At 37.6% G+C, this 23,612-nt stretch overlaps 1 protein-coding gene across 1 annotated transcript in view; it reads left to right on the top strand.

Moving 5' to 3' along the window:
• cntnap3 (contactin associated protein family member 3) overlaps positions 1-23,612 on the top strand; it is a 603,541-nt gene that overhangs the window by 514,276 nt on the left and 65,653 nt on the right. Inside the window, exons 14-17 of the mRNA XM_028804840.2 lie at positions 4,759-4,915; positions 8,355-8,482; positions 17,197-17,367; positions 17,898-18,116. Coding sequence (XP_028660673.1) covers positions 4,759-4,915; positions 8,355-8,482; positions 17,197-17,367; positions 17,898-18,116 — 675 coding nt within the window. The remainder of the gene's footprint in view (positions 1-4,758; positions 4,916-8,354; positions 8,483-17,196; positions 17,368-17,897; positions 18,117-23,612) is intronic.

Here is a 23,612-nt window from a genome sequence, read left to right as displayed (position 1 = left end):
TAAAAGAAATAAGACTTCTTATCAGTAAACTGTTATCAAAGATCAAAATATACATTTAAGTGTTATATGATCTAATTTCTAGTTTAAATGTGCCATACAAGTGAAGTCAGGAGATCCTAGTTGAACAGGCAGGCAGTTTCAAGTACATTTTTCTCTTACTGCAGCACAGTGGTAGTAATGCTACTTCACAATAAGTTCACATTTTCTCCTCATGATATGTTAGGTGAACTGACATTTCTAAACTTGCCTTAGTTTGAGTGTGTGTGTGTTTAATCTGCAATGGACTGCCACCTTGTCCAGATGTTTTTCCTGCCTTGCACATGGTATTTGCTGAAATGGGCTCCCAGCCCTGGATAAGTGGGCTAAGAAAATGGTTAGGCATATTTTTATATATTCTTATATATGATAGATGTTTTGTCAGAGAATTGAAGGATTAAACTTTATATGTTTTTCAAGTTCAAGCTACTAAGCTGTAGTACAGTAATCCCTCGCTATATCGCGCTTCGCCTTTCGCGGCTTCACTCCATCGCGGATTTTATATGTAAGCATATTTAAATATATATCGAGGATTTTTTGCTGGTTCGCGGATTTCTGCGGACAATGGGTCTTTTAATTTCTGGTACATGCTTCCTCAGTTGGTTTGCCCAGTTGATTTCATACAAGGGACGCTATTGGCAGATGGCTGAGAAGCTACCCAGCTTACTTTTCTGTCTCTCTTGCACTGACTTTCTCTGATCCTGACGTAGGGGGATTGAGCAGGGGGGCTGTTCGCACACCTAGACGATACGGATGCTCGTCTAAAAATGCTGAAAGATTATCTTCACGTTGGCTACCTTCTGTGCAGCTGCTTCGTGAAGCGACATGCTGCACAGTGCTTCGCATACTTAAAAGCACGAAGGGCACATATTGATTTTTTTATCTGTCTCTCTCTCTCTCTCTCTGCTCCTGACGGAGGGGGTGTGAGCTGCCGCCTTCAACAGCTTTGTGCCGCGGTGCTTCGCATACTTAAAAGCAAACAGCCCTATTGATTTGTTTGCTTTCCTCTGTCTTTCTGACAGACTCTGCTCCTGACGCGCACTCCTTTGAAGAGGAAAATATGTTTGCATTCTTTTAATTGTGAGATGGAACTGTCATCTCTGTCTTGTCATGGAGCACAGTTTAAACTTTTGAAAAAGAGACAAATGTTTGTTTGCAGTGTTTGAATAATGTTCCTGTCTCTCTACAACCTCCTGTGTTTCTGCGCAAATCTGTGACCCAAGCATGACAATATAAAAATAACCATATAAACATATGGGGTCTACTTCGCGGATTTTCTTATTTCGCGGGTGGCTCTGGAACGCAACCCCCGTGATGGAGGAGGGATTACTGTAGTATGAAATGTTTTGGTGAGCAAGAGGACAAACCATTCACAAAAAAACATACCATAATCTAGGTTTTAGTATGTAGCTAGATGTTTGTTCTGCTTGAAGAACTACTTGTTTTCCTTTTTCTTATCCCTCCTTTCCTATCTACCCACACAGATAGATAGATAGATAGATAGATAGATAGATAGATAGATAGATAGATAGATAGATAGATAGATAGATAGATAGATAGATAGATAGATAGATAGATAGATAGATAGATAGATAGATAGATAGATAGATAGATAGATAGATAGATAGATAGATACTTTATTAATCCCAGGGGGAAATTCACATATTCCAGCAGCAAAAATATTAAAGAGTAATAAAAAATGCAGATAAAAAAACAGACAATAACTTGAATAATGTTCAACGTTTACCCCCTCTGGTGGAATTGAAGAGTCGCATAGTTTGGGGGAGGAATGATCTTCTCAGTCTGTCAGTGGAGCAGGACAGTGACAGCAGTCTGTCGCTGAAACTGCTCCTCTGTCTGGAGATGACACTGTTTAATGGATGTAGTGGATTCTCCATAATTGATAGGAGCCTGCTGAGTGCCCGTTGCTCTGCTTCGGATGTCAGACCGTCCAGCTCTATGCCAACAATAGAGCCTGCCTTCCTCACCAGTTTGTCCAGGCGTGAGGCATCCTTCTTCTTAATGCTGCCTCCCCAGCACACCACTGCGTAGAAGAGGGCACTCGCCACAACCATCTGATAGAACATCTGCAGCATCTTACTGCAGATGTTGAAGGATGCTAGTCTTCTAAGGAAGTACAGGCGGCTCTGTCCTTTCTTGCACAGAGAATCAGTATTGGAAGTCCAGTCTAATTTATCGTCCAGCTGCACTCCTAGGTATTTATAGGTCTGCACCCTCTGCACACAGTCACCTCTGATGATCACGGGGTCCATGAGGGGCCTGGGTCTCCTAAAATCCACCACCAGTTCCTTGGTTTTGCTGGTGTTCAGTTGTAGGTGGTTTAAGTCGCACCATTTAACAAAGTCCTTAAAATCTAGTTGGATATTTTCCATGAGATTGTCTTTTATGTGTAGGTTCACAAATGTTACATTGGTATAAATTGGCTTTAGGTCCAATTAGAGGCAACTTTTTATGAACATTTTAAAAGAGAAATGCAGACAAAATCCAAAAACAGATGTATGGCTTATGATGCTGTTTGAAAGAATCCCTTATCCAAACTGGCTAGCAGTGCTTTCTTTTTGCAATGAATTTATAATCAGGAATAAACGCTGTGATAGTGAACAAGCAGTGGAGTAGGATAACTCATGACATCTTTTTATGGCCCTCTTCTGTTCAATTCGTAGTCAGAGACAATTCCCTCTACTCTGGAGAGCCAAATTAACATTTACAGAAATGCCAAAATGAATTTCAGATATCTAAAAATGCAGTTTAGCTTTTCAGATACGTGAAACATATTTGATGATATCTAAAAATACGTTAATTTACATTTGAGGATATCTGCAATACATTTGAAATATCTCAAATCACTTTCTGCACAACTTCCTCTTCTTTATATGATCTTACTATTTTACCATATCTTGAACTGCATATGGGTATCTTTAATTGTTTTTTAGAGATCTTGAAATATTGTCCTATCTTTTAAAAGACATGGTAAAATGTCTGAGTCATTGACTTACATTCGTGCTAGACCAGTTTTGAATCACTAACCAACTTAATCTGCAGGTCTATCAGATGCGGGTGGAAATCCATGCAGATAGAGGGGGAAAGAACAAACTCCACACACAGTCACCAGGCCATAATTTGAATATGGTCTTTTGGAAGTATAAGGTAGTGTTGAATCCTTTGCCAACAAGCTACTCCAGACATGTGCAGCTAACATGGCATAAGCTGTGCAAACCTTTAGTGGCAAAAATCTGAATAAAAAGAAAAAACAAAAAAAGGAACGCTGGTAAATGAAATTAGAGAAGGATCCCACCACAGTGATAGTGGTTAGTGCTACTTCTGTTATAACTATTAGTGATTTGATATCATTGGCATCATTTTGAGCTACACGTCTTTCTTTTGTGTTATGTTAGGGATTTGCTACCTAGTTTGTATTTATTCATTGTTTTAAAGATTTTTTTGTTATTGTTGAGTTAATATATGTCATGTTTTTATATTTTTTTGTTAGTTTCATTCATCCTTAGTTATTGGTGTTTCATTACGTTCCATGCGCTTTGAGAGAAGGTCCTCAAGATGTGGTCCATCTTGATGCCACCGTTACTGAGACCTTCCCCAGCTATATACTCTGTCTGGGAAGAGGCTTAGTAGTTTTTTATTTGTGCTATAACTGCAATTGCGTAAATGCATTTACAAATTAAGATGACATTGAGATAATGCTGGTGTATAAGCTATTGTCAGATAGGATAATGGGGTTAAAGTGTTTTTATTGTTTGAATATGTGACCCAAAACTTTCACAAAAAAAATGCCAGAATGCTGAAATGTACAGTAGGTCTGGAAACTGAAGTAAAGAATCTGGGGCCAATGCCAATAAATCCCAATTGAGAAAGGGGGACCATACAAATAACCCTGGCATAAAGAAGAAATTGTGTAATCTTAATAATGATGTTAATTTAAGAATTCAAAAGAAAATAAATCCAAGGCAAGCAGAATAAAAATTGAAAAGCAAAACCAAATAACAAAGCAAAAAAATCCAATAACCAAAGTAAATAAGAAAAAATATAAAAACTTATGGAACAGCAAAATATCAAATATAATAGATATACTGTATATATAGATAAATATCACAATATATTCAATAAAATAACTAAAATAAAGAACAGAAACCTGGGACAGAATCCTGTTAATCCGTTTAACGTTTTCAGTTTTTTTACTTCTTGATCTTCACCATTTTTTGTTTTTTTTTGTGACTTCATTTCATGGTCCACACTTTTATTTTCCACTCTTGGGGATAATCTTCAGTATCTACTTACAATAACTTCACAATCCCTCCTTATAATACTGACCATAATGCCACTGACATTTATTTGGCTACAACAGTTTTTAATTTTAAGCAGATGTAGAAAACATTTAAGGAAAGCAACTAACATACTTTTAGATGTGTAGGTATAGTGTATTAATTGTGCAAAACAAACTGATTATTGCCCATATGTATCAGTCAATTTTTATTTTTTACTTCAATATTTAAGTAGATTTATGTTACTTACATTTTAGGCAACATAACAGAACAAATACATCCTAATTTTCCCTCTGTATCTTACTGTGGAAAAAAAGAGACTGAGTCATATCATTACAAATTCAAATTTGCAATGTTTCTATTTCAATTTCATACCCCATGTACATTTTGTGATAATAAATTTGACAATGTATTATTTTTCTAGATGGAACACCTTTCACTTGGTGGTATGGAAGAACAAATGAATTGCAAGCATACTGGGGAGGTGCAGAACCTGGAAGTCAAATGTGTGCTTGTGGATTAAACCGAGATTGCATTGACACAAACCGTTATTGCAACTGTGATTCTGACAGAAAAGAATGGTATTTTTGCAGCTTTTATACTATGATAAATTTTAAAGATAATGAAGCTGGTCTAACATTTATGTGAGAAAGTTATAATGACTTATGATGAGTATTATATGATTTTTCACATGTGGTTGGATGTGGCAAATTTTAATTTCTAATAGAAACATTTGTCCATGTTACAAAGTGTTTAAATTTATTTTATTATCTTATTATGCCTGTTTATACTGGATATCCATATCCCAAAACAATTTATATTTTCATTTGTTAGTGTAATGCATTATAAGCATAGTGTTTTATGTTGGAGCATTATTAAAAATGTGTTCACATTGCATGTTTGAAGAATGTGTACTCCAATTAGGAAACCAAGTAGCTTAAAAAATAAGTATATAACATGCCTCCACACAGTTAGCAATTGGGAGGATGGTGGTGCAATCTGTCTGTCTGTCTGTCTCTCTCTCTCTCTGTATATATATATATATATATATATATATATATATATATATATATATATATATATATATATAAATAAACTGCTCGACAAATTAAAGGACACACTTTTTAATCCGAGTATAACATCAAGTCAATGAAACTTCTGGGCTATTGATCTGGTCAGTTAAGTAGTAGAGGGGGTTGTTAATCAGTTTCAGCTGCTTTGGTGTTAATGAAATTAACAACAGGTGCACTAGAGGGGCAACAATGAGTTGACCCCCAAAACAGGAATGGTTTTACAGGGGGAGGCCACTGACATTTTTCCCTCCTTATCTTTTCTGACTGTTTTTTCACTAGTTTTGCATTTGGCTATGGTCAGTGTCACTACTGGTAGCATGAGGCGATACCTGGACCCTACAGAGGTTGCACAGGTAGTCCAACCTCTCCAGGATGGCCCACCAATATGTGTCATTACCAGAAAGTTTGCTGTGTCTCCCAGCACAGTCTCAAGGGCATGGAGGAGATTCCAGGAGACAGGAAGTTACTCTAGGAGAGCTGGACAGGGCTCCTCATAGAAGGTCTTTAACCCATCAGCAGGACCGGAATCTGCTCCTTTGGGCAAGGAGGAACAGGATGAGCACTGCCAGAGCCCTACAAAATGACCTCCAGCAGGCCACTGGTGTGAATGTCTCTTACCAAACAATCAGAAATAGACTTCATGAGGGTGGCCTGATGTCCTCTAGTTGGCCCTGTGCTCACTGCCCAGCACCGTGGAGCTCGATTGGCATTTGCCATAGAATACCAGAACTGGCAGGTCTACCACTGGCGCCCTGTGCATTTCACAGATGAGAGCTGGTTCACCCTGAACACATGTGACAGACATGAAAGGGTCTGGAGAAGCTGTGGAGAAGGTTATGCTGCCTGTAACATCGTTCAGCATGACTGGTTTGGTCGTGGGTCAGTGATGATCTGGGGAGGCATATCCATGGAGGGACGCACAGACCTCTACAGGCCAGACAACAGCACCTTGACTGCCATTTGGTATTGGGATGAAATCTTTGGACCCATTGCCAGACCCTATGCTTGAGCAGTGGGTCCTGGGTTCCTCCTGGTGCACGACAATGCCCGGTCTCATGTGACGAGAGTATACAGGCAGTTCCTGGAGGATGAAGGAATTGATACCATTGACTGGCCCTCACGCTCACCTGACCTAAATCCAATAGAACACCCCTGGGACATTATGTTTCGGTCCATCTGACGCCACCAGGTTGCACCTCACTGTCCAGGAGCTCAGTGATGCCCTGGTCCACATCTGGGAGGAGAACCCCCAGGAAACCATCCATCGTCTCATTAGGAGCATGCCCCCCCTCACCCCCGACATTGTCAGGCATGCATACAAGCACATGGGGGCCATACAAACTACTGAGTAATATTTGGAGTTGCTGCAATGAAATTTCGGCAAAATGGACTAGCCTATCGCATCATTTTTTCACTTTGATATTGACTCTGTGGGCTGATAATTTTCATTCCCATCAAACAATGTGGCATCCTTTCGCTTATAACACATTACCTAGTCCATATTAGTATAGATATCCAGCAGAATTTTTTTTTCCCATTGAGATCTGATGTGTTTTCAAAGTGTTCCTTTGACTGAAATCTTTCAGTATCCTGTTTGCTTGAATGATCTTTGAGATGTGTCTAGAAGTTGATTGAAGTCCACTTGTGGCAAACTGAATTAAGTGGAAATTGTTTAGAAAGACGCACGCCTGCGTACATAAGGTCCCACAATTCATTCTGCATGTCAGGACAAAAACCAAGACATGAAGCCCAAAGAACTCTCTATAAACTTCCACAATAAATGGTGGTAAGGCATAAATCAAGGCAACAGAATAAAACCATTTTAAATCTTTCAGTGCTTCCAGAAGCAGAGTGGTCCCCGTAATTGTGAAATGGAATAAGTATGGAACCAACAGAACACTTTCTAGAGTTGTCTGTTTGACCAAATTGAGCAACCAGGTAAGAAGGACCTTCATCAGGAAAGTGACTAAGACCCCAACGTCCTCTCTAACAGGGCTTCAGAAGTCCCCTGCTGAGGTGGGAGAACTTCTCGGAGGAATGAATGTATCAGCATTACTCCATCAATCGGGAGTTTGGCAAATGGCAGTTAAAAGACTCATAGAGCATGAGGAACAAGATTCTTTGGTATGAGGAAACACAAATTGAACTCTTTGGACAGAATTCCAAGCACTATGTCTGTCATAGACCAGTCGCTGCTCATCACCCTCCTAATAAAATTCCTATAGTGAATTATGGTGGATGCAACATCTTGGAATAGGGGTGCCTCTCAGCAGCAGAGATAGAGAGACAAGTCAGAAGGGAAGAATACATGCGGCCTAATGCAGAAAGATTCTTGAAGAAACCAGCTTATCTCCAGAATTGATACATTTCCAGATTGTGGCCACAGTTCCCCTTTTCAGCATGACAATAACCCGAAGCATACAGTCAAGACAACACTGGAGTGAGGTCAGGACAAGTCCTTGAGTGGCCCAGTCAAAGCCCAGACTTGAGCCGTGTACAACATACGCAAACAGACCTGAAGATGGTGGTTAACTGACACTTTACATCCCGTCTATGGAAACTTGAGATGATCTGGCAGGAAGAATGGGGCAAACCTTATCCTGTTATGCAACGCTTATAGAGACCATTCCAAGAAGAATCAAATGTAATTGCAGTTAAAGGGGCTACTACAAAGTACTAAATTAAGTATGTGAATACTTCTATGAATGAGAGAATTCAGCTTTTGAATTTTAGCAAGTTTTATACCATTTTGAAAACATGTTTTCACTTTGTCATTAAGGGTCATTGTGTAGATTGATGAGCAAAAATGAGAGATGTATTCATTTGAAATTAAACCTACAGCGCAATAAAGTGTGCAGAAAGGGAAGGGGTCTGAATGCTTTCTGAATCGACTGTACAGCACGTTTCATATTATCTTATTTTGTGCTCTTTGTTTTGCTCACTCTAGGACAAATGACACTGGTTATCTCTCTTACAAAGATGATTTGCCTGTGACAGGAATTATAATTGGTGACTTAAACCGGCCCAATTCTGAGGCTGCTTACAGAGTTGGAAATTTTCAGTGTTACGGTGACAGTATGTATTTTTATCTGTTATATGCATTAAAAACTGTAATTATGTTTTAAGTTGTTTATACATTCTATTTTATTAATTGCTCACTGTATTAACACCATTTCTCAATGTGTCATATACAGTATAAGGAAAAAATGTGTCCTTTTTAAAAATTAATTAGAAATTTACACTTTTCCAGTTGTGTTGATGTTTAGGTCAACAAATCATCTGGATCTGCTCAATATTGTTCACCTAAAAATTGCCTTTGTAATACTGGAAACTGTAGAACAGAGATTCTATTGCACGATATGTTTAAGCCCATCTTTCTAAAACATGAAAGCCAAAAAGCTGTATTGACATGCTGTAAGCTGTACGTACAACAAGTACCCACTACGTATATATGAATAATGAATGCAGTATTGATTTGTTGGAAAGAAATAAGGAATTATTTAAAAGGAAACATAACTCATGTCACAAAAATATTGTGCATCCCATAGGAAATGAGTTAAATACACTTTTGCACTTGAAATGTGGTTGAGAGGTAAACATATAAGATGTCTGCAGAGATGCAGTCACGTCTGTTATTTGATAAAGGGTTACGTGAATTGAGTGCTTGAACTTTTAATTTGGCAGAAGACATTCGTGGCCAAGTAGAACAGGCAGACTGTTTACTCTAAGAGCCGCTGTTGCAGAGCTGAGCCTGAAAGATGGATTGTAAAGCAAACCAGTGTAGGAGATTGTTTTGGCCACACTTAAATAGCTATATCAGAATTGATTCACTTCACCATATTACACTTAACTATAATGAATTGACCCACAAACATTAACTGGAATAATCAGGTTCACTAATGGACAGATGGTTTCATATATTGAACTGAATTATTTAGCCACTTCCTTAAGACAGTTACTTATATGGCTATTTATGGACTATCTGATCCTGCTTAATTCAATCTGGACAACTGCGGCCTGTTTTGGCAGCACATTAACTAACATTCCCAAACTCACTTAATCCAACTAAGTTGACCAGAGCTGCAAACCAACCCTGAATGGGGCCTGGTGCCAGTCCGTCTCATGCACATACTCATACAAACAGGGAACATTCATAGATGCCAGTCAAACTAACACACACATCTCTAGAATGTGAAAACAAACATACAGAGTCAGCAAGAACGTAGAGACTCCACACACTTGGAATCAAACCAATGATGGTTGATGTACAGTGCATCCAGAAAGTTTTCACAGCGCATCACTTTTTCCACATTTTGTTATGTTACAGCCTTATTCCAAAATGGATTAAATTCATTTTTTTCCTCAGAATTCTACACACAACACCCCATAAAGACAATGTGAAAAAAGTTTACTTGAGGTTTTTCCAAATTTATTAAAAATAAAAAAATTGAGAAAGCACATGTACGTAAGTATTCACAGCCTTTGCCGTGAAGCTCGAAATTGAGCTCAGGTGCATCCTGTTTCTCCTGATCATCCTTGAGATGTTTCTGCAGCTTAATTGGAGTCCACCTGTGGTAAATTCAGTTGATCGGACATGATTTGGAAAGGCACACACCTGCCTATATAAGGTCCCACAGTTGACAGCTCATGTCAGAGCACAAACCAAGCATGAAGTCAAAGGAATTGTCTGTTGACCTCCGAGACAAGATTGTCTCGAGGCACAAATCTGGGGAAGGTTACAGAAAAATTTCTGCTGCTTTGAAGGTCCCAATGAGCACAGTGGCCTCCATCATCCCTAAGTGGAAGAAGTTCGAAACCACCAGGACTGTTCCTAGAGCTGGCCGGCCATCTAAACTGAGCGATCGGGGGAGAAGGGCTTTAGTCAGGAAGGTGACTAAGAACCCGATGGTCACTCTGTCAGAGCTCCAGAGGTCCTCTGTGGAGAGAGGAGAACCTTCCAAAAGGACAACCATCTCTGCAGCAATCCACCAATCAGGCCTGTATGGTAAAGTGGCCAGATGGAAACCACTCCTTAGTAAAAGGCACATGGCAGCCCGCCTGGAGTTTGCCAAAAGGCACCTGAAGGACTCTCAGACCATGAAAAGAAAATTCTCTGGTCTGATGAGACAAAGATTGAACTCTGTGGTGTGAATGCCAGGCATCACATTTGGAGGAAACCTGGCACTATCCCTACAGTGTGGCATGGTGGTGGCAGCAACATGCAGTGGGGATGTTTTTCAGCGGCAGGAACTGGGAGACTAGTCAGGATAAAGGGAAAGATGACTGCAGCAATGTACAGAGATATCCTGGATGAAAACCTGCTCCAGAGCGCTCTTGACCTCAGACTGGGGTGATGGTTCATCTTTCACGCAGGACAACGACCCTAAGCACACAGCTAAGATATCAAAGGAATGGCTTCAGGACAACTCTGTGAATGTCCTTGAGTGGCCCATCCAGAGCCCAGACTTGAATCCGATTGAACATCTCTGGAGAGATCTTAAAATGGCTGTGCACTGACGCTTCCAACCTAATGGAGCTTGAGAGGTGCTGCAAAGAGAAATGGGCAAAACTGGCCAAGGATAGGTGTGCCAAGCTTGTGGCATCATATTCAAAAAGACTTGAGGCTGTAGTTGCTGCCAAAGGTGCATCGACAAAGTATTGAGCAAAGGCAGTGAATACTTATGTACAGTTTTTTTATTTTTAATAAATTTGCAAAAACCTCAAGTAAACTTTTTTCACGTTGTCATTTTTGGGGTGTTGTGTGTAGAATTCTGAGGAAAAAAATGAATTTAATCCATTTTGGAATAAGGCTGTAACATAACAAAAAATGGAAAAAGTGATGCACTGTGAATACTTTCTGGATGCACTGTAAGTGGGAGCAGTGCTCATCTCTGTGTTTGTGTGCCAATCATGTCATGCATTTTTTTGTATGTAAAATGTATATTTTAGAAGTACTAAGGGCAAGGACATCTTCAGCATCTGTACAGATCCTTCAATTGAGATGCAGTTTCTCATTACCACCTCTGTAAATGTGTGCACACTAATGGAAAGATTTTTCAAATATTTGATTTTGCAGAGCTATCAAAGTCATCTTGTTCAACGTGAAAATGTCCATTGAAATAATTATAAATCTGGGCATGTGATTTTTTTATTTAACAGCTCAATATGTTACATTGTTGTCAAATAATAATACAAGGCCACATGCTTATGTTCCATTTTCCTCTTTGCTTACATCGATGAATTAAAAAATGTACTGAGAAATCACAAGCTGTATCTTTGTTTATCTCGGAAGCTGACATGTAATTCTTTTAATTAACTAAATTTACTTTCCAGGAAGCAAGATCAGATTGGGTGAATTTAGAATGCAACACAAATGCTGTATGCTGTTTGAATGGAAACTGTGCAAAACATGGTGCTAAAAAACAAGAACTCACTTTTTAAAATTATTTGAGGTGTGCGTCTTCTTTTTTTTTTCACCCAGCTTTGCTGAAAAGTACTGATCATATGTGGGGGTCCAACCCTAAAATAGACCAAAGCACTTCAAATACATGCAGGCACACACTCGATCATAATGGCTTAGTTTATCATCAAAGGTCAACCTATGGGATGAAGGAGGAGACTACAGTACTGGGTGAAAACATCTGTCGACAATGGGAGAATGGAAAAATACCATACGGCATATGAGTGGGTCAGCAGCTGGCCTCCAAAACTGTGAGACAGCACTGATAACAACAAATCCAGCACGCCAACCTATTTAAAACCTTTAAGATAAATATTCCAAAATTGTCCTTTAGAATATTCAAAGCCTAGTCTCATGGTATTGTTGTAAATTTGTGAGTCATACAGCGTTATGATGGACTGCCATTCCATCCAGAGTTAACTCCTGCCTCTTTGTTAACTTTGGCTCAATGTACAGGGGCATGGTTGGTTCGGAAAGTGGATGAATTAATGACTGTGAAACAAAAAGAACTCCATTAAAAAGTCATTAGTGCCCCTTGGTTCTTCTTTCTTTTACCGTTTTCATTTGCAGAAATCCTGTGCCTCACTTTAGCCTTTCTTTTTATGTTTACTAAAAGTGTGAAAGCTAATCTTTATATATATTTTTAAATTACACATATTCCTTTTATAGTTAATTACAGCATGAGGCTTCAAGTTTTAATTAATACTTGCATAAAACGGAGATGAATCCAGGTAATTTAATTAGTTGAGCTTATACAATCAGTTGGGGTATTTCTATTTTTTATTTGTTTATTAAAAATACATTAATGTAATTTAATTAAGATGGAATTTGAATTTTGCTTAATGTGTTTTTTTTGTAATTTTAAATGTTACTATAAAGCAGTGACTCACATTTCCAAAACAATCCAGGATATGAGCCTACATTTGAACATAAGACAAGGGTATATGCAAATAACAAAATCTCATTTATCAAAGAAGCAGACACCGTTAAATTTGATCACATGCCCTGCTTGATCACAGGCAAAGATACAGAATGTGTTCATATTTTTCAGCAGTAAATATTTAAAAAGTCACTGTTGGGGCACCATATTTCATAAGGGAGAGTACTTTTTAAAACTTCTTGTCAACATGGATAGTTCCTATTAAAAGGCAATAGTTTGGAGCAAATAGTGGAAAAGAAGATTAATATGCTAATTAAAAAGATTTAGACTAGGAATATATTTTATTAGGTAAAATATAACTAACTAATATGCAGTACTATGTTGGATATCTCATATGAAATCTTAACTGGAACGAAAAAATTACATCAGCCACTACTCCACTTTTTAAAATGTTTTGCCAGGGTGATGGTTTTGGGGTATTGTGAAAGAGATTTCATTTTTTAATATGAGACAACCTTTATACATTGAGATGGGGTAACTTAATCCAGCATTTGAAATGTGCATAAGCAAATACACACTCTGATATGGGATTATGCATCGTAAGTCTCAATGGAATGAATTTGTGATCAGCTCCTACACTAACTTAATGTATAATTGTTTCATAACTGAGGCTCATGCATCTGATTCCAACATTATCACCACCACAATCAATGGGAATTAGCCCGATTTGTGTCAGACTGAATGTTCATCTTTTTGATTTTTTGGCTGTATGGCTGAGTGATGGAATATTAGCAGCTCACCACTTGGTATTAATGTTTCCCCAGTCAGTTGACCCAATGCATAACACTACCAACCAATCAGTCATTGACCTTTGACTCTTTTGAAGAGGTGAAACTTCCTTCTGGCCTCCATCTGTGTCATGGTGCAGACCAATTCATTGCTGAATGTCATCTTTATACTGTTCATGTATCCATAAAGACTTCATCTACTATTTCCATAACCCAATTTATCCATGCAAATGTGGATCATTTCATTATGTGTCTGCTATCTGTTTTGTGGAATAGTCGTAAACATTCAATCGCATTAAACTAACTTGAAGATTTAATTCCTTTGTATACAAGAGAAAACAAAGAGACCAATGAAAATAACCAAAACTTTAGAAAGTATATTTGAAATATTGCCTGACTGGGAAAATACAAAGACTAGGCAAGAAGAGCAAACTTGTTTAGATTTTAATATTGGGTAAACCATATTAAAAGCTTTTGTTATGTGATCTTATTTCAAAGTGATTCAATCTCTGATACATGCCTTGTGCAGACAGACAGGCAGCCATAATAACCATCAGTGGGAGTCAAATACCTTTATCATAAAGTGCGGATTTACAGGAAACAAAGGAAGACATCCTATAAGAAATGTTGCAGCATGGTAGTAACTTTTATCAAGATGAACATCATCATGTACCTAGTTGCTGTTAGCTGTAGGCTTTACCACTCTCCAAGTTGGATAAACACAATTTTTTAATGTTTGGGCAGTTTCTTATCTCTTCATTTTGTTTAACTAATACCTGTTTAGTCTGGGCTAACTTCTGATGACAAATGAGTCGCATAAAAAGCAGTTCTACTGGTTATCCATCAAAATGTACATGGCAGTTATAACAGCGATGAGATCAATTAGAAAATAATACCAATTACAAAGGTTTTGTTCAACCTAACTTGATACAGTTGTCAAATATAAAAACTCCTTTTCTCATTTCTAAGTGTCTGTTATTAGTATAATTCTATAGGTCAATCAACGCCAAAATATCTGCCCTGTCAAGGTCCACTAGTTGCCTATGTTGGTCTTATCATTATCATATTGTATTTCTAATGTATGTACAGTAATAATAAGGGGTGAAGAGTGAAACTGCTGCAACCTTATTATGATAAAAGAAAAAAACAAAAAGACAACAAAATGTAAAATGCCTTTCAGGTATAATTCCACAGGAATACATTTTTTTGTCAGATTTCCCTTGATCCAACTGAAGCTCAAGGTCTTCCTTTATCATCCATATTACTAACCGAGAATGCTAAACCGGATGATGGACGCAGGCACATCCGGCAATGGGCCGTAGCTGCAAAAAGACGTACTGCGCAGGCGCAAAAAGAGTCCGCGAGAGTCGGCTGAGGAGCCGAGAAAGGCGGACAAAAGAGGGCGAGAGAGGCGGACAAGACCACAGAAAAAAGGAGTGAGCACAGGAAAAATGGAGAAATGAGGAAACGCAGGCAAAGCACGAAACACATTGCACACGAAACTAGACCCAAAAAAAAAAAAAAAAAAAAAAAAAAAAGAGGCTCGCGCACAACAGCAAGGCACCCCCCCCCTACAGGCACCGGACGGGACACACACCAAGAGGGGGATTCAACAAGCCCATGGAACACAAAAAAAAGAACACAAAACCACCCCACAGACCCTACAAGCAAGGGTCGGGACACACACAAACAGGGGCATTCAACAAGACACAGGAACACAAAAAGAAAGAAGACGCTCGCGCGACAACAATCCTCAACCCCCCCCCCCCCCCCCCCCCCCCACACCACACACACATCCATAAGAAGTGACACCCAAAGCCACATATTCTAAAGTGAACATCAACACCTTCACACTAGACAGCATAGGTGTCAGCATTGGTGGATCTCCTTACAATAAATCACTATTAACCGTTCAACTGCAGAAAAGGAAACATATTAACAGTGACTGCGATCCTCCTTATTACTTATCCATATTTCGCATGCTGAGAAAGAAACAAGTCATGAATACACGGTCACGGGTACAAAACGAAAAGGAAAGGATAACAGGAACAAACACACGAACACGAAAGAAACAACAAAATAGACGGCTATGCAGCATGGGTGGATCTCATTACAATAAGGCACTATTAACCGTTCAACCGCAGAAAAAGGCTCCATATTAACAGTGAGTGCAATACTCCTTATTACTTATCCATATTTCTAAAAGAAAAAATGACTCGACTCCAAAAACACAAAGCTCAACTAAAGCTTCTAACTAACGATGTACCTAAAAGTAAAACCTTTATGAACTGCATTAGATCCTACAATACTTCATTTAATATGCACAAATCTACATCCTAGATCCACATGACGCAAACTATCAATCAAAGTGCTGCATCGCAACAGGCACGGATTCAAAACGAAACACCTCCCATCTCAGACATACGTTGATGGCAGCGAAGGCTACAACGGGCTTCTCACACAGCACAGGCAAATCGATTACAGCTCCAAAACAACACGTCCTAAATACTACACATGCAACAACGCGCCTCTCAAACGGCACAAGCAAAACATACACCAGGAAAATTCATTCGGATTAATGAATGTCATTTGCAATCATTGTCATTCAGTTCACTTCCCTGAAGAAACAACTGGCAATATAAGTTATACATTTACACGTTGTTGTCAAAAGGGTCAAATTAGACTGCCTTCTTTACATTCATATACTGAATATCTACAGAAGCTTATAACTGACGATGTACCTGAAAGTGAAATCTTTATCAACTACATTAGATCCTACAAATCGGAATCCACTATGAACATTAACGGTGGCACTGCACGTGACATCCGTCTTGAAAAAATGTTTATTGATGAATGTTCAATGGCATGAACAAACGTTTATGAATAATAATATTCGATTTGGAGGAAAGGTACTTTTATTAGGAGGAGATTTTAGACAGTGCTTAGCTATTCTTCCAGATGCCATGCACTCAGCTATTGTTCAGTGCACCTTAAAATACGCAGACAATTGGCATTGCTTTCAAAAGATACAGTTAGTAAAAAAGATACGATGTCCAGAACCAGATCATAACAATTGATTATTACAACTGAGAGATGGTACACTCACCAATACAGATGGACTTCAGCCACATATTATTACAGTTCCTCAAGCCTTTATCTGCGACGACTTAGTTACAGAGAGATTTGGAACAGCAATCTCATTAGACCAAATGCCCCTTTTAACACAACGCACTATATTATGTCCAAAAAATATTAATGTGGAAAACATAAATACCCAAGTCATTCCATTACTTCCTGGAAAGACACAACTCTTTCTAAGCTCTGACAAACTTGACTCTGATCACAACAATAACCATCTTAAATGACCTTACAAGTTCTGAGCTGGAATTTCCTTTTACACTTAAACGGCGTGTACAAAGAAATTTTCAAATAAACCTTTACACTGTGCCACACACTTTATTGTTTGCTTTCTATTTGCATCATCTACACCGTCACACTATTCTATATCTCATTCATACATCACGCTCTTTGTCATTCCCAACACCAGGGGTTGGCGAGCGAAGCGAGCAGGGGGCGGAGCCCCCTAGTAATAGTATAACTCAGTACAGAGCTGTATATACAGAGATATCAATTAATGTTTTTCCTTTGTATTCTTTTTCAGAGAATTTTTGGAATTCAGCCTTCTTCAGTACAGAGACATCCTACCTTCATTTCCCAACGTTTCATGCTGAACTAAGTGCCGACATTTCATTTTTCTTCAAAACAACAGCCTCATCTGGAGTGTTTTTGGAAAACCTAGGAATTAAAGATTTCATTAGGATTGAATTAACTTGTAAGTAGTCGTTAATCATTTTCTTATATATTCATGAAAAGATGGCCGTGTTAGAGGAATAGCAGTAGTATGAAAATTTGTGGGCCATTTGGATTAGTTTGTAAGGTAATAGTAGGTATATTAGAGTGAATTTGAAAATGTAGATGAATAAATTAAATAGTGGGAATTACAACTTTAGGACAGCATAGTGGTGCTCCTGCTTACAGGTCCAAGGACCACAGTATATTCCTAACCAGGTCTCAGTGTATGGGGAGTTAGTTTGGTCTTACAGCCCCCATGTTGGTTTTCTTCTGCTGCTCCAATTTTATACTACATCCTAAAGACATGTGACTGCATGTTCAGTTCAGGACTGGTTTCTTTCTTGAGCTGTGTTCTACTGGGATAAGCTTTTGTTCCCAGTAATCTTATAATAGATTAGTAAAGTTAAGAAAGTATTTGGATGTATGGAAAGCTTACAATACTTCAGTTTTTAAAAGTCATAAACATATACAGGAGCTCTGATTGATCTGTGTAGCTTTTTTCATGTTTAGCACCTTCAGAAGTTTCATTTTCATATGATGTTGGCAACGGGCCTTTTGATGTCAGCATCAGGACCCCTACAGCTCTTAATGACAATCAGTGGCACTATGTCAAGGCTGAGAGGAACGTTAAGGAATCCAGTCTTCAAGTGGATCAGCTTCCACCACGTACCCAAGAGGCACCATCAGATGGGCACATTCACTTACAGCTAAACAGTCAGCTTTTTGTGGGTAAGAAGTTGGGTTAATTTATTTTACAATCTGGGTTTTGATACCATTAGCATGTTTACAATGAAAAATGCAAAACTGTGTAGACATTCGGGTTATTATTGCTAATTGCTTTGAATTATTTTGCAATTTTTTTGCTGTGTCACTCTGGAGAATGAAGAAAAAACAATAATATTAAACATATTTGTTTTAATCTAATGATTTGTATAGTAATTTTTAAAAGAAAATGGGTTCTTGCAGGGTTTACTCCATGTCTTTGTAGCTAGTGCTAAATCATAGCTCTGTAGACTCAAATACATAATTCTTTACAGTGAAATCCACAATTACTTCAACAAAACTCATAGAAACCACACAAAAATTCCACTTTCACCCACATCAGAGAGCTAATTAATAATAAAAAAGAGACCTACTTTATTATGCAACTTCTTATGGAACCTCTTATTAAATAAAACCATGTAGGTTTAACAGAAACAGACATGAGCTCAGTAATACTATTTAACAATAACATTAATGAAATCTTGCAAAATTCTAAAGAAGCTCTGCACTGTTGCATGCAATGAGAATTAGTCTTTTTCTAATTTAGACTAATATAAATGTCTGAAATAACTTTAAAGTCTACTGTAGGAAGATCTGCAATGATTATACATCCTATACTAATTGATAGATAAGAAAAAATCTTTTCCCAAAAAAGTCTTTAATTTTGGATGATCCTAAAACATATGCCTGTGCGAGGCAAGAGCTACCTGGTACTGTTCACAGTTAGTGTCTAATCCCGGATATATTTTGGATGGTTTTACTTTGGAGAGGTGTGTGTCCAGTGTATAATTTTCGACTGCGATACAGTGCGTTTTGCACAAACTGAAGAAGAATGAATATTGTGAATTATCAACTTGTACTCCTTATCTGAGACAGATGGAGAGATTTCTTTCTTTTTCTTTAATAAAATCTGTAAATGCTGTCGGTATTCTTCACCTCACTAGCTAAAGTATTTTTCAGTATGAACTTTGGTGGGGAGTTCTTTTTTAAAAAAATAGAACAAGTTGTATTTTTACAAAGTTTCTAATTTATAAATATAAATGATTTATAAGTTTGCAAAAATGTAATAAGATTTTGAGCTAACATTGCTGCATTTGTCATTTTTACTGTATTGCATTTTTTCTGATTATATCCTTTCTGAGAAAAAAATGATAAAAAGACACTAATTTCTTTCAATAGCTCCAAATCCTGACAGACAGCATGTTAATTTTGTTAAGTGGTATACTGGTATAAATGAGACACCAGTAGAAATTTGTCGACCATAAATACTTTTTACTGTGGTTGATGACATCAGAAAGCAAACTCTGTTACCTGTCGCAAAGGTAACATGACATGGTGGAGAATCAGCGCTCTGTTACTGTCTGTCATAGCTGGAACTTCTCACAATGTACAATCATAACCCTCTCCTCTCTCTCGTCTGAAACTGTTTATGATCACATCTCTGTACTTTTAAAAAGAACCCCCTTTCCTACCCTTAATCACCCTGCCACCTTTCACTCTCCAAAATTGCTTTTAGATTTCATCATGTATTTGAACTTTGAGGAGGGCCACCCCACACCCTTTGAAGAAGCTGGTAAAACAGAGTAGGGCTATTTTTCCCACTTCAAACACTGATTTTAATGATAAATAAGGAGCTCTGAATTAAACAATGAGCAAAACAAGCATATGCTTGGGACCCCAAAGGAAGCAGAGCATCACAGAATTTTTTAAAAGTAGGGAATAACTTGAGTTATAAATAAAGCTATAAGTAACAACAATAAGCATTATCTTTACATCTTTTAATCCATGTATGTTGAAATGCTGTATATCTTCAAAATTAGAAAGAACTAGAATAGGAGACAAATAATAATGTTTTATCATTACAATGTCCTTTTAAAAATTTGTCAGCCAACATCAATTTCTGTAGATAAAGGATTTTGAAAATCAATCAAGTAGGAAGGCTTTCTTTAGTAAGCTGCACTTATTCTGGGGCTTGGTTTGATAGCTTTTCATATGAAGATCAAAATTGTCTTTGGCTTGTTTTTAGATATTTTTTCTTCGTGTTTATAAATATGGTTTAAAAGGCAATATTTAAATCTTGTTTAGTCTTGCTTGTTTTGTTCAAAGGCAAACCAAATGAATTGGGAAGAATAACTTTTTAAATATATACATATATTTTATTAATCTTGTTTCATTCTATTTTTTTTTTACTGTGAAGTCTGTACATGACAAATTTTCAAACAGTTGTGCCTTTTTATTCATATTTAAGGTATATGTGTATTTATTTCTTGATTACTTTTTGTTTTTGTATTTTGCACAGTAAAGATAATTTAAATGTAAAATAATTGCATCATTTGAATTAAATTATTCTTAAAAAAAAAAAAAAAAGAAAATTCTTTTGTACAGGAAAGCATTTAATTTACCCTGACATTCTGGCCCCATTCTGCTCAGGATGATTTTCATTTGTAGCACAAATTATGTTACTTGTTCAAGGTTTTCTTTTAGTATTTTTTTAGTATTTGTGTTTTTGTATTTTGTTTTTTGTTGTCCATTATGCTAATTCAAAGCTTTATATTTCCTGTATTTATCTTTATTTAGTGTTTAATTTGTATGCAATGTTGTCTATTTGATCGTTGTTCATTCTGAACGTTGGTGAAGCACTTTGAGTCTAGAAAAGGCGTTTATAAATGTATTATTATTATTGTTAATAATTAATATTAGTTGATTAAAATTAAAAGAAACATCACTGTAGCATGACCCACTGTTAACCTATAAAAGTGGGCCAACAGAAGCATTCGTTGATTCAGTTTAAAAACTATATGCACATAAATTACACAATGATCATTTTTAGTTATATCAAGTCAAGTCAAGTTGGGGAGCATGCACTGGTAAAGTGCATTGCCTCACCCACTACACGACGAAACAACTCAGGATCGGTTGGCAACCCCCCCCCCAGGCAGACACACGGTCCAGTCCCACCCACTGGAAGTGACCCTCTATCTGCCAAAGCCAGGTGTTACGTGGGCAACCCCTTGGCCTGGTCCAGCCACTCGGGTCCCCAACAATGAGGATCTCACGAGCTGGATCACCCTCTGGGAAATACGCCACATGGCCGTAGTGCAGTAACTGACGCTCCCTCACAATGCAGGTAATGTGCCTCATTCGGGACTCCATGAGGAACCGATTTTTTGACACAAAATCAAACCAAGGATTTTCCGGAGAGACACAGTACCAAAGGAGTCCAGTCTTCATCTCAGGTCACTGGATAGTGTCCATGTCTTGCAACCATATAGCAAGACAGGAAGCACCAGGACTCTAAAGACTTGGACCTTTGTCCTTTTGCATAGATATCGGGAGCACCACAAACCCCTTTCCAGCGACCTGATGACCCCACATGTTCTCCCAATCCGTCTACTGACTTAATAGGAAGAGTCACCAGAGACATGAATGTCACTGCCAAGGTAAGTAAACCTCTCAACAAGGTTGACACTCTCTCCGCAGACAAACACACTGCTGATGGCTGTGCCCAAGAGGTCATTAAAGGCCTGGATCTTGGTTTTTATCCAGGACACTCACAAGCCCAGACACTCAAACTCCTCACTCAGTCTCTCGAGTGCCCTGATCAGAGCCTCCATTGACTCCACGAAGATCACAGCATCGTCAGCAGAGTCAAGATCTGTGAATCTTTCTTCACCAACAGATGCCCCGCAGCCGCTGGACCCCACAACCTTGCCCAACACCCAGTCCATACAAGCACTGAACAGAGTAGGAGAAGAACACACCCCTGACGAACCCCAGAATCAACTGGAAAATTATATTTAAATTAAATAATAATATAATTATTAATAATTATATCATGATATAATGTATATCATGATATACATTTTTGGTATAACATCCACCCTTACATGCCACAATTAAACGGTTATTACCAGTCACACATGAAGTACTTTAGTTACAGTCTAGTTGATTTTTTTTTTTTTTTTTTAGAGGTCAGATGTCTGAGTAAATTTCTTCCAGATGTAATACTACTTTAACACACTCCAGTGTAAAAAGAATTAACCCAGAAGGCTTCACTTTTTCATGTTGGATTAAGAAATGCTGATGAAAATAAAAGATGACATTTATGTTATTTTCATTTTAGCCACTACTTAATTTGGCTAGAGTATGTACCTATAGAAACTAGAAAGCCAACATTTCAGATAAGCTAATCTGTGAGATGACAGTTAATTTAAATGTAACATATAGTTTTTTCCTCAAGCATGAGTATATTTTTTCAATTTGATAATGAAGCGTGTATGATCAGAGCATTGAGCGCTGAGGCAGCTTGCAGACAAGTGCACAGGCATGCCGAGAATAGAGTCATCTCTCCATCATTGTCTTTAGTGAAAGATAGTTTTCAGCCTCGGAACACTTGGTCAAATTTATAAATGTAACATAAAGTAAAAGAGAGCTATAAAACCATGCATAAATTACATACATGGAAGCATATGGTATATTTAATTATAAAGTAATAAACTCATTTTACAAAAAATCTCATTACTTGATATCGATTGTTTACAGAGTTAGAATCTAGGAAAACTATTAATACAAATTGCAGCAAAATTAAGGATTTTAAGAGAAATAAACCTAATAGTACATACTGTATGTCAATTTGTTTATTCAGGAAAAAGAACACTAAAACTCTATGAATACATTTTGCTATGGAAAAAATAAACAAATTAATTCTCCACCCAGAAATGATATATACTTTTTTTTTTTTTTTAAATAAGTTACTTACCACATGTAGCTTGTAATGATGGCTGAGGGAAAAAACAAAAATTATGTCATGTTTTCATGCATAATGGACAAACAACTTTGGAGGACTGTCACCAAACAACTGCCCTTTCTTGATTTTGGAGTCCAACACAAGAGGTTGAGATGCTATCCAAGCCCTGCAGAGCTTCAAGTTTATTTTCTGTCTCTGATGCTTCTTTAGAATTGTTATCGCCAAGATTGAAATTATAATATGTCCATTGGCTGAATCAAATGTCTTTACAATATAGGAAATGAGCCCAGTGCTTTTTTTTTCTTCAGTGTTTTTTTTTATTTACATACTAAATGACAGATAACTGCATGGGGAATTAAAGCTTGTAAATGCTTCCAGGCAGTACTACACATCTTTCTTCTTGTTTCAATAACACAAATTTTGCTGGATATGAAACAGTTTTTTTTAATTCAATTCCACGCAAAACATCTCACTCATCACTAACAATTACCAACAGTCTGCTTGACAGCTATAGTCATACGTTTGTGGAGTGTCCACCTTCTCCCAATCCTCCTATCAGGATGCATGAGATTAATCTGCGAAATTCCTCAACCTTAAACAAAAGCTTCAATATCCACTGTTTGTGGTGGGTACCTTATTGTAAACGCACTTTCTTGATTTTCTCAAACATAAATAGTGGTTTCTTAGGAAGTTGTTCATGCAATGTATAGCACGCA

Source organism: Erpetoichthys calabaricus, chromosome 7 (assembly GCF_900747795.2).
Source record: "Erpetoichthys calabaricus chromosome 7, fErpCal1.3, whole genome shotgun sequence".
In the NCBI taxonomy this organism is placed as follows: domain Eukaryota; kingdom Metazoa; phylum Chordata; class Cladistia; order Polypteriformes; family Polypteridae; genus Erpetoichthys; species Erpetoichthys calabaricus.
Note: the sequence above shows the minus strand (reverse complement) of the source record. Positions and strands in the feature narration are given on the sequence as shown.